At 37.7% G+C, this 24,721-nt stretch overlaps 2 protein-coding genes across 5 annotated transcripts in view; one reads left to right on the top strand and one right to left on the bottom strand.

Moving 5' to 3' along the window:
* LOC113138094 (protein diaphanous homolog 3) overlaps positions 1 to 4,770 on the bottom strand; it is a 140,279-nt gene extending 135,509 nt beyond the window's left edge. For all 4 annotated transcript variants that reach the window (XM_026320237.1, XM_026320239.1, XM_026320238.1 and 1 more), the window contains exon 1: positions 4,199 to 4,770. In XM_026320237.1, coding sequence (XP_026176022.1) covers positions 4,199 to 4,306 — 108 coding nt within the window. In that variant the 5' untranslated portion in view covers positions 4,307 to 4,770. The remainder of the gene's footprint in view (positions 1 to 4,198) is intronic.
* Positions 4,771 to 7,996: 3,226 nt separating this feature from the next.
* On the top strand, positions 7,997 to 21,644 carry tdrd3 (tudor domain containing 3). The gene is made up of 14 exons (XM_026320281.1): positions 7,997 to 8,185; positions 8,930 to 9,014; positions 11,217 to 11,282; positions 11,922 to 12,082; positions 13,219 to 13,360; positions 13,527 to 13,598; positions 15,431 to 15,580; positions 16,095 to 16,247; positions 16,670 to 16,838; positions 17,490 to 17,615; positions 18,197 to 19,149; positions 19,678 to 19,803; positions 20,007 to 20,146; positions 21,398 to 21,644. The coding sequence occupies exons 1-13, from the start codon at positions 8,148 to 8,150 to the stop codon at positions 20,121 to 20,123; spliced, it is 2,358 nt and encodes a 785-aa protein (XP_026176066.1). The 5' UTR covers positions 7,997 to 8,147; the 3' UTR covers positions 20,124 to 20,146; positions 21,398 to 21,644.
* Positions 21,645 to 24,721: the final 3,077 nt, after the last annotated feature.

Raw genomic sequence — 24,721 nt, 5'->3', positions numbered from 1 at the left:
ACAACACTATACCTGTACAACTGCAATCGCAGTTACAAGAGACACTACTATGTTGGAGCACAACATAGCTGCAGAGTAAATGGCATGCAGCCAGGCACTACAGGCATGCTGATACTTCAGTGTTGTGTTAGATATTTATACTGTAAGGACTTTGTATGAATGGAAAAAAATAAAAGTTACTTTTTTGGCAAGCAAATTAAAAAATGCCTAGCAGCTATGTAAGAATAATTTATCATGGTGAATGATGTTCAAATATTGAAGATATTGTTTAAGTGATTAATCAAATATTCAATTAGTTGTTCACTTATCTTTTTCAAGTACATATCCTCTGGTTCCCACTTCTTACATGTGAGGATTTCCTGCATGTCTCTAATTCATGGTTTGGGCCTTTTGTTCGGATAAAACATGCACAAGAAAGACATCACCTTGGGCTTTCCAAAACTTCTTTTCACGATTTCACACATTATCTGACAAAATTACTAATAGATCAACCATAAAAATATTTAGCTGTAGCATTACCCAAGGGCTAGGCCTAAATGCTGTTTGAGATCTGAGAATGAGAAAGCAGTAGCAGTTCAAGGAGTGTCTCTCAGTATCCATCCATAGTCACAATTTAAACCAAGGGCAAGGCCTCACCTGCATTCCAATTCCAGGGCCTCAAAATAGAGCATGCAGAACGACCCAACTGACTAAGGACAGTGGAAATGTGGATTTTAAGGACACAACAGAACATTGAGACTGGTCAATAGGAGATGACCAAGGGCTTTTAATACAAAACACAACCACCTACTAACTGAAAAACTAACAAAACAAATAAAATTGTGGCTGACATAAAAATAGCTATAAGAGCACCTGCTTTACCAACAATGCTTTAGTGTTTTTCAATATCTCACTAATCCAAATCTTTTGTTTTAATGGACAAAATGGCCTGACAACAGTAATTTGTAAATGTCATTGAATTCATTTTACTTTCCACTATCACCCTGTTCAGTTAATTAAACTCTGATAACATCTTTTTCAATTAACTGAGACAAGTAACTTGTAGCTTATAGAGAAATCGCTGATTTATAAATCACAACACTTGCAATGCACAGCAGAAAAGAGAGGTAAACAGCCAAGCGAAACACTTAATAGTGGACAGAGAAAAACAAAAATTAAAGAACCCAAGATCCAACCCAAACCAAGACTGCACCCTAACACACCAGATTTTGAAAGTTTTATATTTTAGTCTATTAAAAACTTTATTAACTACCCTACCACGTTTATAAGAACTTTTGGGACTTTGACCAGTTGCATATGCCCACAGAGGTTACAAATACTTATCACAAAGCAAATTGCTTTCACCATTGAAATGAAAAATGGTGCTGCACCACTTTTATTTATATATATATATATATATATATATATATATATATCAAACTTCTGAAACTATGGGCCTCAAGCCAAATGTTGCTGTAAATTTGAAATGTACATTTCCTCAAAAACAAAATTGGCAGATTTTCTTCCAGGAGTCAACATGCTCACAAATGAGACAGATACAGTACATACATCTTCTGTAGTACAACAGACTGCAACCTGAACTAAATACCAAAAGTGTTTCCCTCCACACAAGTAGTAGTGTAGCATGTCTCACTTTGCTTTGGTGACGAAAACCTGTCAACCAAAATTAATTCTTTAAAAAAAAAAAAAAAAAGTACAATTTATTAATGATTGGCTTCCCTGCATCACATTGGATTCATTTCAAATTTCAGCTCTACAGTAATCGATACTGGCAATGCTGATGTATTTTTTGAACTATCCCTTTTTCACCTTCCTGGTTTATTTGGATGTGGATATTTTTTCTAACTGCCAAGGTGAAAGTTTTAAGATTAATAGTACAGGTAAACAAAATGTAAGTAATAATGTTCAATTTAATAATAAAAACTTAAACTTAACATACATTAAAAATTAAATCCATAGAAAGAAAAAGATAATGACCATCAAATTAAAGAGACTATAAAACCACATCAGAGCTTAAACTGACAATTAACTTATCTTGGATGTAACAATGGACAGTCCTTCTTATATTATTTTTACACCACACTTAAGAAGAACAAAAACATCATCTCAAAAGAACATTACCCATTACATAACATCCCTACTGATCTTTTTTTTTTCGATTTTTATAATGCTTAGCTTGAAAAACCAGCCACCCCACATAAAGTGGCCTTTAATGGCAAATCTACTTTCTGTCAATTACAGTATCGCAGCACCACCTACTGAGACAACAGTTAACTGAAGAAATAAATTGTTTACTGTGAAAAGTATTTTTAAAATATTAATCGGTTGTGTTATAATAGTAGTTATACTTTATACATACTGTTAGACAGATCAAGCAGACCAAATATCAACATCAAGCTGTACCACTACAAGGATATGTAGGTAATAGGAATAAGTAATAACATGGTCTCTGTGTATTTCAGTCATTGAAAAATGATAAACGATGATGGCAACATGACCTCACTTACACATTTAACACATAGTGGCCAAATTGTAAGGGTTCAAAAGTAATTGGACACTTGCTACTAAACACTTCTTGAGAAACATTTCACACTAGTTCACACACAACAGAGCTCACACATTGCTGAGAGCTGTCTAAGAGTTGATAATTGCCATTTATATTGAGCTGGCGTTGTCTGTCAATATGAGGTAAAATATGAGTAAAAAGATGAGCATGCAAGTGACAAAAAGATAATTATGATGCTCAGAGAAGCAAAAATCTATTCATGATATATCTAGTTCATACATGCTAAAGAAGCAGATGCACACAGAAAAGCTAGAAGAACAGCAAACTATCAGTTGGGTCAAAAAGCACTAGTTTTGTGGATGACCAGAAATGAAAAACTGTTGAAGAAAAAACCCTCTATGACAGTGTAGCAAATCAAGAGCGTCCTATATCTCCCACACAGTGGAAAGGATGTAGGAACAGCTCATGACCCATAACATAACACCTCATCTGTCAAACACGGTGGTTCTGTTATGGCTTGCTCAGACATCACATATGATAAACTGCAATCGATACAGAGAAGATTAGCATGGTCACCCACAAAGACAACATGAAAATTTGTGGTGTGGCTTGGGCATGTATGGCTGTCACCAGAGCTGGCACGCTGGCATTTATTGATGATTTCACTGCTGACAGAAACAACAGGATGAATGCAGACTTACATCAGAGCATTGTGAGCTCAGAATCAGCCAAATGCATCAAAACCATTGAACAACATTTAATTATTCAGTACATTATTCAGTACTGTGCATTAGTGCCTTTCAGAGAGAGACAGAGCAATGCTGCTGGACATGCCCCTAGTGGCAGCCAATCTGTAGCCAGCTTTTGACCAGCAATGAACGCTCATCTCACTAGGGTGTTCCTGTTAGAGATAGTAATGCTAAATGACATTAAACCAACAGCTCATCAGTGAATAACAATAGCCTGGTTTGAAAATCCAATCCTGCACACACCTTTACTACTGTAGTAGACTACAATCCATAAATGCTGATGAGAAGCAATTAACTCAAATGCAGGCTGAGCATACATTAAGTAGATCTCTGTAAGTTGTTAACAGAAGCTTGACTACTTTGAAAATGAGGCACTTAATTAACTGTCCTAATAATGGTAATGTTTTGTCCAAACGCCAACATCTCCATATACTTTTAGTTTAGGAGACAAATTCTAGTAGTAGTCAAAATGTTGTAGTAGTAGGAATGAATGGATTAGTGTAAAGGCTAAACTCTGTGCTAATTTTAACCTTTTCATTTCCTATATACTGTATAAGCACATTCAGTGTCTCTATTAACAAAATGTAGATAGATAGATAGATAGATAGATAGATAGATAGATAGATAGATAGATAGATAGATCTAAACTTTAGTGCAGACACGGTGCATAACACACATAAAAAACAAATCTACAGAGATACACAGATACAGTTTTCTTTTAAACAATTTATGTTGGAAGAGTAAATTAATCCGAGGCAATGGGGAGTGGTAATCAGCTGTGGGATCAAAGATAAACAGACAAGTGAGACGATTTCATTTAGAAAAACGAAATGACTGTTTAAGATAGTCACCCATGTAGCTGTACACATTCTGTGTATTAAATGCTTAATCTACCATAACATAAAGCTGCAGTTTCTCTTTAGTCTGTCATATTGTTACTTACAAACTTTGGTTTGCGGTCTCCTTCATCGTAACAGAGCGAACCCTTCTTCTTTTGAGACTTACTGTCTCGTCCCGTCGTGGACTCAAACCGTTGACTATAACTGTCCATGACCTAATGGTTTCTACACGAGCTGAACGCTGTTGCAGACATTAACGTTACAGTTAACCTTGTGATGTGACTCTATGTAACGTCACTATGTAACAATCGCACAGTTGTCTATTACACTACAAATCGCGCTAACGCTTCTGATCACAAGGTGTAAATCAGAGCAGAGCCCATCAGTGTACAACCTTACTCGAAGCTTCGCTCCAGCAGCAACTTCGGCTCAGTTAGCTACTGTTAGCAACTCTGCTAAACTATCAGTCAGCGCTGCCTCTACTTAGCACTTACGCTAATCCAATTTGTAAGCGGTCACGTAGCGTTAACGCTTAAGTTTCCACTAAAGAAACAAACGCAGCATACAATATAACTAGCTTTCTCCACTAACGTCCTTTATCCGGAAATCAATCCAAAACTATATAGTAATTACATCGATCAGCCAGATTAACTGCAGACAAACATTCATTTTTGTTTTTTTGATAGACCCGCGCAATGATGATGTCAGCTACGCGTATTTAATCTAACCAATAGGATCCACTGAGCCACAAAACTGGAATCGTCTTTGCTAAAACATGCATGTGATTGGCCTCACTGAGCTGTCAATCAGCCGTACTTCCTCTGTAGTATGTTCGTATTATCAAACCTGAGTCTCCCGTAAGTGTGATGGTTTATGTAACCAGTGGCTACCTTGGGTGTAGAAGTGGGTTCAGTTTGCAGTCATTCATTCCGGATAAAGTTATTGTTTAGTAGTTGTATTAGGTGTTACTTATAATTTTCTATAGACCTATATTGTAGAAACTACTTTCCTCTTCATGCCATCCCACCCCTTTATAATTTCCTTTATCCTAAAGTAAGATTTCATGTGAAGCTTGAAGGTGCCAGTTTTATCTGACTGTTACACGAAAGCAAGAAGGTTCGTGGTTTGAAGCCCAGGTGGGACCTTTCTGTGTGGAGGTTGCATGTTCTCCCTGTGCTTGCGTGGGTTTACACCAGGTACACCAGTTTCTTCCTACAGTCCAAAACATGTATGTTTGGTTGATTGGTGACTCTAAATTGCCCATAGGAGTGAGTGTGAGTGTGTGAGGTTGTTTGTCTCTATGTGGCCCTGTGATGGACTGGTGACCTGTCTAGGGTGTACCCCTGCCTTTCACCCAAAGAGAGCTGGGATAGGCTCCAGCAGATCCCTGAGACCCTAAACAGAAATAAGCAGTTATAGATAATGGATGGATGGATGGATGTTACACAAAAATATTTTACTTACCCCTAAATCTACGGTCAAAACCCAAATGCCTTGTCTGGTGATAAACGCAAACAAGGTTATGTTACGTAGCAAAAAGAAACCATTGTGACATCCTTCTCATGTGCTCTACTAAAAACATATCAGAGACAGGTTTCTACAGTGTAAAGCCATTCAGTTCAGTGAAATTGCTGTGCCCTATAGGAGAATAGGTCTATATTTATTGTGTGGATTATTAACATGTCGAAAAGCATCCACCAGTCATGATTCTGGTGACTGGAAGGATGCTTTTTGTAAGCTGTTATGATTGTTTAAGTAGAACTTTCATCATGAGGACACTTACACTTATGCAACCAAATGATGGTAGTAGGACAAAAAGTCACAAGTAGTATTAACCTTTCCACTGCCTTTGTGCTTCCAGACAGTGGGAAGCATGCCAATCCTTCTTAAAACCTTAGCACTGAAGTCCAATTAGACATGTGTAGCACACATCCTCGCTACTGGCAAAGCATGTAGTCTGCAGTAGGATATACTTGGCAAACAGGCAAAGGGTCACAGATTTCATCTGTTTCATAGCTCATGTAATTTGCTCAACAGTTACATTTTGAGCATTCATTTTTTTACAAGTGGATTAGCAATTCAGTATAATTATGCTTCCTGTTTTAGGCTACTATGTAAATTTGCAAAAATGCAATGAACTGGAACAAATTCTCAATCACAGATTAACTGACATACAGATGGTGATTTGTACAAGTTTGGCTTTTATGTGAATTGCTGAAAACAAATTTGGCATATGCAGCTACAATTATTTCTTTTTTCTTTTTTCCAAGACAAAACTTGAAATTAAACACAATTTAATTTATGTTTCTTTGAACCCAGCCTTGAAACCTTGTTATATTTAAAGACCTTTATTCTTTGAGTCCCTGAAAATCTGTCTACATAGCTGGCAGCAGTATGTTAACACTCTCCATCTAGCCAAATACAAGCCCTGTTGTGTCATGCTAATCCTCTCAGACAATGAGAGCTTTACTCTTCCAAATCAGTCAAAGAATTGACAAAGGGATGCAATGAAAAACTCAGAAGACCAAATTATAGAAATTCTGACTTCTTTGTCTTGATAATGACATTGACAGCTCACACACTGAAAACCCATATACTTAGTTTGAATGGTTTTCCTATTTGAAGTCTGTGTATTTATTTGGCAGGTGTATTTGATAACATTACTATAGCCAATTTTAGAAAAAGTACTCATTAGTTTTTATATCTTTTATATCTGTTACCTTGTTAGAGGCATGCAATTAATAGTTTTGATTTTACACTTTTTAAAAAGAATTGACAAAACGGTGGGGCGAGTTATATCTTTTTACATTTTAACATTTTAATAAAACATGGAATTTTAAAACAGTCTCAAGTTGTTTGCAATAAGTGGCACAATGGTAAAAACAGTCTGTCTTGTAGGGAAAACTGACTTCAAAATGGGAGATGTTATCCTCACAATAAACCTTCAAGAGTGGTCTATTTCTGCAGCTGCAGGTTCTGAGAAAAAACAAACAGCTTAAAATCTAAGAAACAAGGAGAGAGACAGTTTTAACAGTTCTGTGTGCATATACTGCCATCTTGTGGTTTAGATTAAAACTGTATCAAACTTTTTTATTTTATTTATATATTTTGATACCAGGTGTGATTTTCTTACAAAAAAAAGAAAGTGTATATATAAACATTTAATAGTTCTCAGCAGAACACTAATCAAAACATTCAGAATGACATTATACATATAACACATTGGGTTTGTAATGTCATATTGGGAAAAAGCTTCTCATCCAACATGTTCACTCAGCAAGGTCTGACACTTCAATATGTCAGTAGGTTTTTAAGCATCTGGGTGTCTGAGGTTTTCTAATAAAGAAAGAGTACTTTCATTTCATATCAATAAGTTTATCATATCTTGTCTTGTCTTATCTTATCTTACGTAGTGTAAAGTATGTGCAATAAAAAGCCATTTGAGGACTAATTATTAAGCATATGGGAAGTTTGGGAAGTTTAGTAGTGTTTCCAACATTCATATGTAAACTGTCATTTATCTGTCAATAAAAGTTCAGTTGACATCAGTTTTAATATACTCTCAAAAAGGAAAGTGTCAATCTCCTTTGAAGTCCAGAGATAACTTCATTAGCAAGCGAGATGTACGTTGTCCCAAGTAAGCCTGCCAACACGGGCTGAAACCAACTTGTATTACAAATGTATCTAACAGTATAACTCACTGTTAACTCTAACTCACGTATTTGTTAATTCAGAAATATTTCTCGTACAAAGAATCCTTTATCACCATATGTAAGAATCTTTCAGAATGAAGCCTCTAAGTCATCCACACAGGAACACAAAAATATGAGGAGTATTTTGGCCCTCTCGGCTGCCCTTACTTGTTGAGCACGACTCGAGCCGTGACGCACACATACCGGTGACGTACGAGACGTACGGTCGTCCAGTACTCACTTTAGCGAGCTTTATCATTGTTAGGAGGAAAACATGTATTACAGAATCAGATAATCGCTATTCAAGTGTGTTCACGTTAAACCTACTGGTGTCGTTATTTACATATCTACATTGGACGAAATGACCGATTTGACAGATTCCCTGATCAAAGAGGGGTGGTAGGTAGCATTGTAGCTAAACGTCAGTGTGCTAGCTCACTTACCGGGGTGCTAGACTGGTGTTGTCACCTTACTAGTCTTAATGTGTTTGCGTTTGGCAGAAATTAAAAGGTTTCAAAAGTAAAGTTACACACGCAAATTTTGGGTTGTGTGGATCGTGGGTACCTGAAGCGAAACTAAGGCTAACGTTAACCAAATAGCTAGATAACGACATAAAAAACGTTAGCCGGCTAATACAACCTTAGCCTTCCATTAACAACGCAAACTGTTGTCCTCCAGTTTGTGTTAACGTTTAAGTAATAATGACGTTACTTTCAGGGCTGGCATACCTAAGTACAAAAACATTTACCCCATCCAAGTTTTGCAGTTGGTCCCTATAAGGCTCCAGTATAGTGCATGATTGCAGTATGTCTTTGAGGCTAATGCAATGAAACTTACTTAACCTGGTGATGTTATGCAGACATTTAACAATATTTCCCTCACAGCATCAACGCATATTTAAATCTTATCACATAATGAAACTAGTTTATGTTAAGTTCTTGAAATAATTCAAGAAAAACACCCTGACATTGTCACATCGCCTTGTTTTGCAGTTAACTCTTAAGTCATAAGGAATATCTGCTGATATGAGATGGTTTTGTGTGATCAAATAGTTTTAAATGTTTAAACATTTTTGTGATTGGGCATGCTTTCCTTCTGTTTGAAACCTCTTTCTGCTTCAACACTTTGTCTGTCGTCTTACAGGTACCTCAGTGATGAAGGCATAGCAGAACTAAAAGGATCTGCTGAGAAAATAACACACAATGACATTATCCGTATTGCCCTTGATGTAAGTATTACACTTGCAACATTTACATATACACATTTCCAGTCTAGCAGCATTCTGCCATCTTTGTGGTTCCCTCTTGGAATTAACTGGTTTTCTGCATTAATTTGGTTTCAAACTTAATCTGATCTTCATCTAAAACAGAACAATAGACAAACACAATGTGATTAAGCTGATAACACACAATTCGAATTTTTCGTGTCATTACTGAGCACACCTATTAAACATTCACAGTGCTGGAGGAAAAAGTAAGTGAACACTCAGGATCAGACCTGTCCAACATTCATGAGAATTTTTTGACTATTCCTCAGAACTGCTTAAGCTCAGATTCATTTGTAGGTCATCTGGTATGAACAGCTCTCATGAGGTCTTTTCACAGCATCTCTATGGGGTTAAGATCTGGGCTCTGACAGGGCCACTAAAAACGGCACAGTTTCTTTTTCTGAAGCTATCCTGTGGTGGATTTACTTTGATGCTTACGGTTATTGTCCTGCTGCAACGCCCAGCTTCTACTGAGCTGCAGCTAGCAAAGTCACCCTGACATCATCCTGCAGGATATTTTGGTAGTTCAGTGGGAATTCATTTTCCCCTCGATGGTGGCAAGTGGATCAGACCCTGAGGCTGCAAAGGAAGCCCAAGTCATCATGCTCCTTATGCAAAACTGTTGTTTTTTTTTTTTTCTTTTTTGGAGAGTAGAGGCGTCCTCCATTTGTTCTGCCATGGACACTCTACCTGTTCATACATGTCTGAGTTCATGAGTTGACCGTATCAACCGTATGGTCAACTCATGAACAGAGATGATGATTGCAGACTCCAGTCATGTTTTCAAGCCTTTAGCTATTACTTCTGGGCTCTTGACCTCATTGAGAATTCTGTGTTTTGCCTTTTGAGTCATTTTGGCTAGGTGGCCACTTCTATGAAGAGCAGCCACAAGACTGTCTCTAAACTGTCTCAGTTTTTCTAACTAGTGGCTGGTGGATGCCTAAACACTTAGAGATGACTTTGCATCCTTTTCAGCAGATTCTTCTTATAAACAGCAAATTTAATGTGTTTGAGTTTCTTTTATCAAACAGAGTAGCTCTAAACCACAACTCCAAACTCATTTCATTGACTGGACTTCAGGTGTGCAAACTACTGACTCCAATTAGCTTTCATTGAAGTAATTAGTCTATGGGTTCACTTACTTTTTCCTCCAGGGCTATGAATATTTAATAGGTGTGTTCATTGCGTTTGTCATTTTATTTGCGCTGCCCACTGCCTAATGTCATATCAGAGATGGACATCAGGGAATTTTCACTGTATGGATCTGCATAATATAGTGCAGCCATTATGATTAGTTAATAATAATGTTTTTTTTTTACATAATCCCCAAACCTCTTGGCATAACATATAGAAAACAGAATAGACAATACATGAACACAAAAACTGTATTAAATACAGAAGAATCACAGCCATTAAACTGCAATTTCTTTTCTGTAAAACACTGTCGCTAAAACAATGACAGTGCCTACCTCATCCACATTAGTAGAGAACTCCCAAACATACAGTAAATCTTTTTACTGCAAAGGTCTTGACCATTTTACTTTTGGCCTATAAGCGCTGCCCAAAGAAGAAATATTGCACTTGGGCTTATTAGTGTATATCTGGTTGAACCATGTACTTTGGGCCAGACCTTGTAGGGCCAAAAAACAATCATCAAATCTTTAAACTAGATATAAAGTTAATTACTTATGCAATTAGTTTGCTGTGTTTGTTACGACGACATATAAAATGTTGATTTAATTTTAATTAGATTGTGTTCAATAAACTGTATAATTCAAAATTTAAAAGCCAATAAGGTTTGGTGATATACAACTCTGAAATATTAGCATTAATTGAAAGGTTAATATAATTTTGATTAGATTCTACTCAGTAAAGCATATAACTCAAATTCACACCATGTAATAAAGTATAAAGTAATATAAACTATGTGGTAATGCAAATTTGCCTAATAGTGCAGGAGCATGATTACTTGTCTGCATCATGGCACCAACAGTCCATTCTGTTTGACTAAGGGTGCAAGTCTCCTTAGCATGCCAGTGAAGAGCATTAGCATTAAGTAAACCCACTTATACAATGTATTTAATGTAAACTCTGTATTATTTAATTTAATTGTGGCTGTTACATTAGTTATTTATTTTTAATCAAGCAGTATCTACTTTGCAGAGTGATCTCAGACCTATTGGAAGAAAATTTCTACCATCTGATATCAATAGTGGAAGAACTGAGAAGGTGAGTGGTATAGCAATTCTTATATGGCCATTTCAATATTTACTTAATGAAATTTGGTGGAAAACTATGTGCTATAGTCACCTCTTTTATTAAATGCACATCTCATGAATGCCACTAGATGGCCCTAACACACTACCAAACAGAAGTCATAAAACTACTACTTCCCCTGTCAAACTGGAGTTAAGCAACTGGAGAGTAAAATGCTCACAATATTATTATAAGATTAAAATACATAATTATATTTATAATAATGTGTATGTGTATAATTCTGCTCCCTTTATGGTCAGTATAAGATGCACATTTATGTCACCCTGGTTATGCACTCTGCCATTCAGCCTGAAGAGTATATAGCATTTTTACAAGAATGAATACCTCCTGAGCTTCAAAAATCATGTAACACTACATATAGACTGTAGTACTGTATACAAATTACAGTTGCACATTTTACAAATTTCATGTCACAGCAATGGAAACCGTTATTTGAGTGGTACATGTGACAAATGCTTTTAAACCAAATGATCACGATGTTGACTCTGGTATGTTAAATAGAAGATTTCAGCAGTTTTTTTTTTTTTTTTTGAATGCCACTGATTTGCTGTTTAAGTCATAATTCTTTTTGTGTCTTTTGCGTTTGACCAGTTGGAGGGTCCATGTGTTCTCCAGGTGCAGAAGGTCAGGAACATATCAGCTCCTAAAGACCATGAAGAGTCCCAGTCTGCCCCGAGAATGCTGCGACTACAAATGACAGATGGGCATACCACCTGTGTTGGATTGGAGTATAAACACTTGTCTAAGATCAGGTACCTACATAACAGTTCTGCTGGATTTAGAAAAATGTTGGGTTTAGTGTGTATTGTAATTGTCTGACAAGTTAATACCACTGTCTATTACTAACAAGAAATAGCATAAATTATCTTGTTTTTATAAATGTGAACGTAAAAAAATATCTGTTGTAGCTATATAAATTCCAGTTCAAAATATATTCCAAGGTGGTGCATACAATTCTTCGCACACCATTCTGCTTCACCTTCTTGTCAACACTCTTACGCATGTGCATGCTTTAATTTTCCGTTTCTCTGCAATTTCCACGTTGTGGCAGCTGATCTAACGGTTCCGAGCCTTAATTACATCTCCATCACAGCAACGGTGGCCTTGGTGACTGCTGCCATGGTGACTAGCCAGTCTGTACAGGTGGAGTGGCCAGAATGTGGGCCTTGACTTCCTGATGGGAAGAGAGGAGAGAACAGAACAAATCCCCTCTTTATGAGCACCACACACACACACACTGGCTACCAACAGCGGTGGTTAGTGTTTCTTATGAAAGTATCCGCTTTAGCGAGTGTGATGCCGCAAGTGAGTGCCAAAGAAGGATGAGAGAGATTACAGGACTGTTCAGTGTAGGAGACAGTGACATAGAGGGATGACAATTAAGCCCTAAGTAGCAACATTGATCAGAGGGTGATTGGAGTGAATGTGCTTGTACGTGATTGAATCATGGATAGAGTACGTCTCACTTATGCATTGCCCGCTATCATGAGCACAGCATCTATTCCAGAGGTTGGGAGTGAAATCCCTAATTGTTGTTTTGGCATCCGGCATCAGTAGCTGGAAATCTCTCTAAGTCCCTGTGCTTTCCTAATGAGAGAGGCAGAGGCCTTATCAGCACAGAGGAGATAGAGGGGCTTTTAATTTACCATGAGGATGGGTGAGCAGCTGGGATTATTAATAGTCTCTCCTAGCCTCGCTACCCATTCCCTGGCACTGCTTCATGTCATTTATAAAGTGTTATGGCGAGGGCAATAGGGTCTGGGGTTTGGTATATGCACTTACACTGTCTTAAACCCTTGGATTAATTTTAAAATTTAACAGTTGTTTGAACAGGTGTGTATGAAACATCCTTCCATAACTGCAATGTCATTGTTTCACTGTTTTTCAGTCTAAATACTCCCCCGGGAACGAAGGTAAAGCTTCTTGGTACAGTCCAGGTTAAAAATGGTCTTTTGCTTCTCGATGACTCAAAAATTTCTGTCCTTGGAGGAGAGGTTGATCACATGGTAGAGAAATGGGAACTACAAAGGGTGAGGGTCGATTTTGTAATGATGCTGTAGCTACTACTACTAAAAAAATATGAAATTCTTATGTTGGTAATGATATTAAATTGGCATTAAAGGCTACAACCAGTCTGCCACTACCTTTGCTAGAATATTTCTTAGTATTTAATCTCTGTTTTCTATTTAACTGCAGAGTCTGGCCAAACACAGCAGGAGTAACATTGGAGCAGAAGGTGGACCTCCTCCCTTTGTGCCATTTGGTCAGGTGAGAAAAAAAAAAAAATCAGTTATACATGAATACCGGAAGAAAACAATAAACTAGAAACAGGAACATAAACTAACAGAAATAATACAACCAGGAAAGTGCGAGTTTATGAAAATGAGATTTCAGCTGTGATTTAATAGAAGGCAGAGATACTGTTGAATAACAATAACCTCACAAATGTATGTAAGGGGCCAAAGCAAGGAGTGGGCTTTGATGTCCCTTTTCTTGGCAATGTTCTCTCTGATCTTTTTTAAACAAATTCTGAGAGTCTTCATGAATCTTTAAAATGCATGACTGAATTTTAAGTCTGCTTTGTTGTCCTACCATACATATTGCAGACTGTTCAGTGACAGTTTCTTTCCCCTTTCCAAGGATATGCTGTGTAATTGTTGAAGTTATATTCAAATGAAATGCTGTGGTAATTGGGAGAAAAGGTGAGAAAAGATTAAATATTTCAAAGATAACAAGGCCTATAAAGTGCACCATCAGAAATATGTGATATGTTCTAAATATACACTTCTGTCATACAGTTAAACAATTAATTCTAAGCATAGTATTAGACTTGAAAAGAACAACTATTCCCATTCTCCTCAGAAAGTATTAAAACTCCTCTCATCAATGGTATTTACAGGAAATTACGTACAGTGACTTTTTCATTAAAAACTACTGAGCCTGAGTTAATACTCACTTGGCGAGGATCACAGCTTCACAATGGCATGCATCCATATTAGCTTGACTCTTGGAAATTGGGATTTTCACCCACTCTTCATTCCAGATTTACTCAAGCTTTGAATGAGGAGCATTTGGTAATTATCGTTCTCTAGAATTTCATTGTACCTGTGCTCTTAATGCAGGGTAACTGCAAGACGTGGTATTGATTGGATGTCCGCACTCGAGTGGTTATTTAAAAAAAAATTACGCTATTCCAAGATAACTAGCACTCTGAAAAAGATTCTCTTCACATCTGTACCTGCATTTACAGCCAGTAAGACCCAGTTCCTGTTGCTCAGATGCATTATAACGTTAGCTGTTTTGTGAGATGAGGTGGTGGTTTTAGTTTAATTTAGTTTAATTTATTTTTAAACCCATCAGGCAAAAGTATTTGTCCTTACCATTTTCACAAGTGCTGTGTTGGGTACACTTCAGAACATTACAACTACAAAAGTTGCAAAGAAAGTATCTTGCAAGTTTTAGCCATCACATCTACATGAGTTATCACTTAACCTCCATGATACCTAGGCATGCTGACAGGTTTGCTTTTATTGGCATCCAGATTTATGTTGTGCAGATGCCTTGGTTAGCCTGGCTAATCTACAGAGCTCACTGAGATTTATCTTTGGGAACTGTTTCCTACTGAATATATAAAACAGTAAACTGCCCACTGCAAGGGCTGTGAATTATCCAGAGTAACAAAGACATTGTTTGTGGAAAGAGACATTGCTGTTCTGGTTATTTTCTAAACCATTTTTCAACACTTTTAGAAATCTAAAGATAATTACATTTCCCTTCATGCGTTGCAATGGCAGCAAAAATGTCACTGGTGGTGATTTTAAATAAAAGTCTGTCTGCCCTGCGAAATACCACTAAGAGTATTAAAGATATGTATTTTAGTAGTAATTGTGGAGAACCCCTTAACAACAGATACATTCCAAAAAAATTCACATTTTTTTTTCATATTTGCCCATTGATCCAGGTATCATTCTATAATCATTGCCATTACTGCCTATCAGGTCTTTCAGTTTGGTCTTTTTTGAGCTTCCCACTTTCCCTCTGGTATTATGATTTAGGAGAATCTCCAAGATTTTCTTTCTTTCTATATTTGCTCCCTGTAGAAGTGTGCAAGGAAGGATGAAGTAGACAGCAGGCAACTAGATCAGAGGAAGACCCTCCAAACTCACGGTGTGGTCAAAACTACTGATGAGAATGATGAGTTTGAAAAGCAGCGGACAGCAGCTATTGCTGAGGTGGCCAAGACCAAAGAGGTATGTAACACTAACCATGGGTCTGTGTCTTTATTATACTGTGACTCAAGTGACTGTAGCAATTGGAGGGCACTTAATTATTAAAAACAATTTTAACATTTTGTAATTTACTTGCAAATTTATTTGCTAGTGATCTCACATATATTGTGTATTGTAGACTATTTTTAGTGTTCTATTTTTGTGGTTTTTTTTGGTGTCATTGCTAACAAATTGTAGTAATGTCCCATAATTTCCTATCTTTAATGTTGAACGATTTTCTGGTACTCTCTTTATGCCTCATTAATAAATTTAGCTGTTTCTTCTGCCAGTTGCAGCTTTTGGCCTCCTATTTAAAAATGCATGCCCCTTATCAGCATTCAGTTTAAAGTTGGCTGCCGTTGACATTTGAGTAACTATTCAAATTAAAAATTGTTGTTTACGTCGTCAGTTCTAAAGTTCGGCTTTTTGTGTGTTGTGTACTTTATTGTATTGTCCAACCCTGCAGCTCTTTTGATCCTGTTGTTTACCATTTTAGGGTCCACGCACTTTTGGCGGAGGCGGAAATGCAGGCAGTAATTTATCCAGTGCTCCTTCTTCCTCCCGGAGCCGAGACTCATACCAGCAAAGGAGACGAGACGACCGGGGTGAAAGAACTGAAACCAGACAGGATGGAAACTACCGTGAGCTGGTGAGAAGATAGACTTGGTCCAAAACCTGTAAAACAATTTCAAGCCTGTGTTGAAGTAAAGGTTTTACTGAAGCCCAGTTAGGTTTTTGATTAAGTGATACTATTTGTCTAGCTTTCTGTAGTGACGTACAGTTTCTAGACTGAACTCGGCCAGCTTTGGACTGAACACATAAGCAGGATGGAACAGGACAGTGTTCGTTTTGGGAATACGTTAATGATAGCTTCAAACTTGAATACACTCGCTAATTTAACTGTCCAGTCCATCTTTCTCTGTCGCATCGAGTCTTACTTCTGCACCGGATATTACTGAATAACCATTATCCATCCACATCTTTCCCCTTCTCTCTCTCTACATTTTATAGATTTCACTTTAAAATCTTTTTTATATTTTTGTTTTATCTCTTCTTATGCCTTGTGTGTAGGTGGATGAACGTGCTCTGAGAGACATCATGGAGATGGGCTTTAACAGGGAGGCTGCTCGGCAGGCTCTGATGGATAACAACAACAACCTTGAAGTGGCACTGAACAGCCTACTGACTGCTAGCAGACCTGGCCCTGCGGTAGCTGAATCTAACAAGCCCCAACCAAGAGGTATACACACATCCTCACACACACAGACATGCACAAAAGCACAAACATGTACAAGTACACACACTCTCTGCTTTGGTTTAAAAAAATGCCCCATAGCCTGAAATACCTTGTGTGAGATCATGGGAGTGATGTAAAGGGCCTTTAGAGGCCACAGCCTAGGTAAAGGTCCGCAATGACAGTTTTAGTCATTTTAGACTCATTTTAGTCCATTTACCAGATATTGCATACACACTTTACTCCTGACTATTTTCCTAAGCACACTGTAAGATTTCAGATGGATGTTCTACTTTACCTGTAGTCATTATTTTGTATTTGTTTCAGCACTGAAAATCGACTTGCAGCAACGTGAAACTTGTTTCATCACGCTAAACTACCTACTGCCTTTTTTCACCCTGTGGTGCAATAGCTGTGAGCAGGACCTTTTTTTTTTGAAATGTGCCTCTATATGACTGCTCACATTGAGCAAAAGTAAATGCCTGATTCAGCTGGGTATAGGTTTAAAATAAATAAACACAAATATACACACTTAGAGCTTTGTCACAGATATATACGTTATGTATGTGTGGAAGCTGTCTGCATTCAACATCCAATTTCATTGATCAAACCATTCTTAATTAGGTCTGCATAATCTTATTTTGGGGATCTTTTCAGGCAGAGGAAAGGGAAGAGGCAGGTCCAGAAATGAAGAGGTGGAGGAGGGAGCAGGTGGGAGGCCATCTGGACCAAGCACTCTGTTTGACTTTCTGGAATCCAAGATTGGAGTTCTCTCCATAGATGGTGGGTGAACTAGTAAGAAAGTAAGCTGTCTTAGATGCATAACCATCAAACATTTAACTTTCTTCTTGAGTTACTTTAAGAAGAAACAAACTGCAATGTTTAACATATGGGTGATGTTTGTTCTTGTGCATTTTAATTTTAGTTCATCAGTATGAATGTACTAATTAAAAACAGTAGGCCAACATGTGCATGTTATGGTTTCACACAAATGGCTATCTGGCTATTGTGTGCTGAGGGGGATCAGGTAATGTTCTCTAAATGTCTGAAGCCAGCATTGGTGCGGAACGCCAATTCAGCACTGGGCTGTAGTTGAAGTTGGGCCTGAACAAACTGTTTATATGCTTCATATTTTAACATTTGATTGTGTCTCACCAAGAATGATATGGTGGGTGGTTAGAATAATAATATTTTGGTCATTTGTTTATTGCTATTCACTTTATGCTTGTGTTTTGATTATTAATCTGAGTAACAGTTAATAACATAATAGTAGTGTATATTGGACATGTCAGTATTCCTTCTGTCACATGTCCCATTATTGGCCATAATTTATAAGTACATTGCTCTTTTTGTTGTTTTCTCAGAGCCAAAAAGCCATGCACCTCAGAGACATTTTGAGAGTAAATCAAATTTCTCCAGCTCAGACTGTTACTCCAAAGACACATCTCAGACCAAGTTCTCTTCACTTAATGACCATAGGCAACAAGGGACAAGGAATGACAGACCACCTCGCTTTCACAGGGAAACTGATTTCCCTAAACCAGGTCAAGAGCCTCTCTCTAACTGTACAACCTCCCAAACATCAGCTCAGGCCCAGCATTGGAAGGGCCAGGAGAGATGGTCACGAGGTGCATCAGACAGATCACACAATGACAGGAGAGATTTGCGAGATGAGCAGATTTTTCCTTCTTCCTTCACAGCTACTTTCACACGTTCAAAAGAACCTCAGCAAAGGATGGAGTTTAGTGGCTCTTATAATCAGCGACCTAGAAATGGAGATGGTAGTGGTGGAAACATGGCTGGACCATCCTACAGGAAAGGTGTAAAAGACAATGCACCTACAACTAAACTGACTAATTCTGTAGGTAGCGAGCTGGATGGAAGAGGAAATAAACATACTGACAGAACCGAGGAACCCAACAACAGCAAAAGGAAGGGGAAGCCTGACCGGCCGAACTCAGAGCACCTTGAACGACAGAGGGATAGTGGGCCACCAAACTTTAACTCAAAACAAGACAAGACATCCCAAGAAGTGGCGTTATCACGTGATTCTCGAATCATGACAGTGGATCCTTCTCATTTCCAAAACGGAGATATGGAACACAAAAGAACTGGGCCAATCAAGCCAACAACCTCATCTTGCCACCCCAGTAAGGAGCCACCCCCCAAGAAAAATACATCTAATAACCCAGGACCTAAAAGAAGGTCAGGGCAAGTCAGAGGTCCAGGTCCCCGAGGACCAGAGAAAAGTCATAATGTGGAACATGTCTGGAAACCTGGCGACCAGTGCCTGGCACTGTACTGGGAGGACAGCAAGGTATGTGAGTCCTAGACTGGTTGACAAAGCAACAACTGATAACTCTTAAAACCTGCTTACACTCACCTTACTTTATGCCCTGTTAAACAACATTTACTGAAAAGCCAATTACACAAATCAGCTCACAATGTGAAATCTTACCTGTCTATAGCAACTCCAACAAACTGGACCCAGATTTGTGACTTTAAAATTAACAACTAAACCTGTCACTTTGTTGATTCACTGACAGGCATTGTGTGATTCTAGAAATGTCAAATGTGCTGTTTTCCTTTGTTTGACAGTTAAAATGTTAATAATTAGTGCAATTTTGACTCATTTTCTCTGCCACCGTGTTGAAAGTGTCTCAGATTTGTCATGTTATAATTAAGAGACATAACTTTTTGTCTTGACACAAAAATATATCAAAATAATTTGGTTTCTGTTCATTTCTGTGCATGTGTGCGTGCATGTTTGTACGTGTGTGTGTCTGTGTGCGCGCGCGCGCGTGTGTGTGTGTGTGTGTGTGTATGTATGTGTGTATGCGTGAAGTTCTACCATGCCAGAATAGATGCTGTGCATCCATCAGGCTCCACGGCTGTGGTTGTATTTAGTGATTATGGAAACTGCGAAGAAGTCTTGCTCCATAACATTAAACCTGTCACTGCTGATGTATTGGTAAGGTGAAAGAAAACGTATTAATAACAGAATTAACCATTCATTATTATTAGGTCAGACTGTGTTGATTTACAATAAGTGACAGTAACTAAATAGTAATTAAATTGCAGTCAAGTGGGCTGAGGAAAGGTGATGAAATATGACTGATATCTAATCTGATTACCCACAATAAGATCACAACCGTATCAAATGTACAATGGCAGGAGGAAGACGATGGCTACTACGACAGTTCACTAGAGTTTCGCCGTGGTGGAGATGGACAGCCTAGACGCACGAGACCCACACAGCAGTATTACCAGCCACCCAGGGCACGAGATTAATGTTTCTGCATTTACAGTGCAAGGTAAATAAATATAAAATTGTTCATCCAATTAATAATTACACATCAAATATAAGTGTGTGTACAATGTCTGACTTAGGTTCATAGATTTATGTCAGAGGTTTTTTAATAATCTTCCAGTTTTCAATATGGTGGTTTACTGTAAATGTAAAAGTTTAAATTGCATAAAGGTTTTTGTTGCTATTTTGTCTCTTGCTTTATTACATGAAGATACATTCAACTTGCAGTTTATTAATAATAAAATCTAATACAACAATCATGCAAAAAGAAATCTCCCTTAATGAAAGTGACAATGTCCCCTTTTGTTGAAATGGTGTTAGAGAGGTTTTAATTCAACTATATGTGCATTTTAGAGGGTGTACTTTGTGCTGCTGTTGAATTATGCTACTTTATACAGAGAGATGTTTTTGTTATTTAGCCTAGCCGTCTTGCTATACACAGATCAGACAACATTAAAACCACCTGCCTAATATTTTATAGGACTTTCTCGTGCTAACAGAACCTCTGGTTATGAGGTAGGGCCTACATGGATCTGTTTATTGTGCTACAGTGACTTGTCTGTGGGATTGGACCAGACAGGCAAACCTTCGCTCCCCACACACATCACTGAACCTCAGGCATCCATGACCAACAGGGTTTTTTCTTCCTTTGACAACTTTGGTAGGCACTGACTTCTGCAGTCCAGGAACAGTCCACAAGACCTGCAGTTATAAAGAGGCTGTGACCAAGTCATCTAGCCATCATAGACTGGCCCTTGTCAGAGTCACTCAAATCCTTACACTTTCCAATTTTTCTTGTTTCCAATACATTAACTTCAAGAGCTGAATGTTCACTTGCTCCACACCCTTGACAGCTGCCACTGAATCAAGATTGTCAATGCTATTCACTTCACTTGCCAGTGGTTTTAATGGGGTGGACAAAATAATAAAAACACCTGTCACAGTTTAATGGACTGACACGTAAACTACACAAAATCAAACCAACAAAAATGGCCATTATCACTTTCATGAAGGATTATTGAGGTCTATTATATTTGAAACTGTCAGCTGAGTGTAATATATAACTGTTGACATCAGCTAAAAAAAAATCATGCCCTGTGTGAAAACTAACTAAATATAATAATTTTGAGTTTCTTGCTTCTGCTGGTTTAGAGAGATCTGCAGCAGTTGTGATCTCATAAAATCCTACCAAAATCTAAATGGTTAATTTTGAATGTTTATTTAATAAATCTTTTTTTTTTTCTCCATTTGTCAGTGTTTTCATCCCACATCCTTCAACGACAGAGATTATGTCACATTGTGCAACAATCCAGCGTGCTTCCTGAATTTTAAAGTGTCCACGTTGTCAGGACATACAGAACTTCTCAAAGGGCTTGGACACCATGCAAAAACAGAAGAACTGACATGAGCACCTGTTGTTTTTGTTAAGGACATGTCTACTGTATATGTTGTGAAGATTTGTTAAATGGACGCATCAAATAAACAGTAATTACAGTATGTAGCAGATTTGTTGCTTTAATGTGTTTTATTTTTAATTATCTAAGGATGAATAAACTAATGCAGAAGAGAAAGAGAAACCTCTCTGGGGTTCCTAGTTTCATTTTTAACCTCATCAGAATAATTATGTTTCATTTTATCTGATGACATGGTAGTGTTCGAAATCTGCTACCACTTTTGCTAATTCTTGTCTTATACAGTACCTTATACCTGTCATTTCTCCAACTATGCATAGACACAGGGAGTACAAGTACATAACAAGCAGCTCAAGCTTTTTTTGTTGTGCTCTCTGGAGCAAATCCAAAGGGTAAGACAATCTCTTCCCCCTGTAATAGAGATGGTTACACTGCAGAGATATCATTTTGCATGTTACAAAAGGGACTAACTAGCTCTTCAAGCATTGCACATGCACCAATGTGCTGGCTGTCTATGGTTTTACACATCAAGAAATAATCGCCACCACAGATTCTGTTTCACTCTTACCAACAGTAGGAGACCAATGGACAATGCACCAGGGTTCAGCAGAAAGGTCGCAGTGCTATTTTGTATCACTGGTCCAAAGGATTTGCTTTATTTTCCAGATGAGGCGCCAAGTGAGCACAGATGAATAATTAAAAGCTGGTAATATGGAAACCTATCTGTAGGAAGGAACTGAAATGAACATCCTGAAAGCTTTCTTGGGGACACCAACACACTGGATTATCATAAAGGACTGATTTTCAATCAATTTTAGGATTTTTTTTGTGTGTGTGTGTGTGTGTAGGAATTAAGCCCATTTCATATTGAATATTTTCATCTTGGCCCTGTGAAATGTCATGCAAGACAAATATTAGGCAAAATCCCTGTGGTCCCTTAGTCATTAGAGTAAATAAATGTAAGATTAATATGTGTGAAAATTCTAATGCTGCGGATTATAGTCAGTTTTTTGTCACTGCTATTACTTGACAAGTGTGAACTGATTATCAAATAGACAAGCCGCATGTTGCTGTTGTATGAAGGCGAGAAACAGATTACACTTAAACATGGGGTGTGGAATAAGTTTACCATATTTACTGTATATTAGCTTTGTTAAGAAACAATCCAAAAACCCTTCTCAAGATGAGACTAGATGCAATGTCGACTATAATCCAGTGTTTACAAATACACCGTTAACCAATGGGTGATTCAACATAAATGTAATGACAGTGGGATATGTTGTTCCTTATAAAGAAAGTGAAAGACCAAGAGCGCAGGCAGGACTAGTAGATTACATCTTGTTTTTCATGTTTATGTAAGTGCACAGTTGATGAATCTTGTTGGTGCTGTGATCAGAGTAAATCTAAAGCTTCAGATGACGTGCATGTTTTCTGTGACAGACTGACCCTCCATGGTTAAATATGATCTCAATTATCCAGTATTCTACAAACACATTTTATTATGATTGAATTTTATGTGAAAGTATTTATAGTGACAGCAAAACACATTGGGGCAGCAAGTCAGTTTTTAATGTCTGACAGGTTTTAGTATAGTCTTTATATTGGTTTATGGGAGGGTGGCACGATTGTTTGGTGGTAAGTGCTGTCACTTCACAGCAACAACATCATGAGTTCAAATCCAACAAGCATGTTCTTGCTCCAGAGGGAACTGGTGACTGCAAAACTGCCTGTGAGGGTTTGTCCTTCAATATTTCAACCATGTGACAGACATCAGATCTGTCCAGAGTGTACCTGACCCACAACCACAAACACCTGACATCATGACATACATCATCTCAACATCCCAAAATGACTCAAATTATGTACATTTTTTTATTTGCACAATGAACATTGATTATTGATAATTGATTATTATAATAACATTGATTGTTTACATCCAGCGTTACTAGAATAAGACATTGTTCAGTTGTGCTGCAGCACAAAATAACTAATCAAAATAAACAAACATGCTCTTTTATTTTGATTAGTTGAAGCAGGAGGAGCAGCCAAAATGACATAAGTCTTCTTTTCTGCCTGATTAATTTTGTGCCACAACCAACAGAGTAAAATAACAGGCTTATTTGGTAAAATGCATATCTTTATTTATTTATTTATTTATGTTCATTTACTAATTAACAATTAACTTACTAAAAAAAGAAGTCGTGTTATCACCAGAGTCAGTAGGAATTACCCTCTAGGGACCATGAATATCTGAGAAGACGTTTTAGACAATTTATTCAAATGTTCTGTCTGGACCAAAATCTGGACCATCAACTGATAGACAGACTGACTGACTGGCATCATAGAACCAGTCATGGTTAAAATACATTGTTATTGAAACTTCAAAAACAGGCTTGCTTGTTTCTGCATTGCCCTTTCCAGGCCTCTCACAACCTGCAACTTGATAACCTTCAGCAACAGGAGAAATGCTTTTCTCTTCTCGAGAGGGAACAACTCTCTTTCCCACATTAACATCCCCCTTGCTCTGCCCTTTCATTTCCCACCTGTCTGCCTCTCCTTGTATCCCCATTCACAGCTGTTGGCCATTGTCCTTCTGCTTACCTGACCCCTCACCCCCTATTTCTCCACCATGGTACCATTGTGGCAGTGACATCTGAACCCTGTGATCCTGCTAAATGTGTCCTTTCTTACATAATTTCTACACTGGCCTCAACAACCCAATCCTTTCGTTTCTTCTCATAGATGGAGGGAAAAGGACACCAGATACGAGGTTACATGAAAGTAACTGGTGAGAGAGCAAATTTCTTGCTTGCATTTATAGTACATGATGAAACAGAGAGACAGGGTGCTGCAGGAATGAAATTAAATACTCTACTATTATTATAAGAAAGAACTTTTCTATTGGATGTATCAGCTTCACCTGTCTTATAATCATTTAAGACAGTTGCATTATGGGTTCAATTATGGGTTAATTCCAAGACTGTCTGTGGGAAAATACATATTTTATGTTTTATGCCACTTTTTGACTTTACTGTACATGAAAACCTTGATTGAATGGAAGAACAACACATCTTATTGTTTCTATTTTTAAAAAAGAATGTGATTCCTGAAATAGCTTCCAGTGTTCAGCTGCTGTGTACAAAGACAACAAAAAGAAGGAAATGGCA

Source organism: Mastacembelus armatus, chromosome 3 (assembly GCF_900324485.2).
Source record: "Mastacembelus armatus chromosome 3, fMasArm1.2, whole genome shotgun sequence".
In the NCBI taxonomy this organism is placed as follows: Eukaryota; Metazoa; Chordata; class Actinopteri; order Synbranchiformes; family Mastacembelidae; genus Mastacembelus; species Mastacembelus armatus.
The sequence above is the reverse complement of the archived record's forward strand: the minus strand, read 5'-3'. Positions and strand labels throughout refer to the sequence as shown.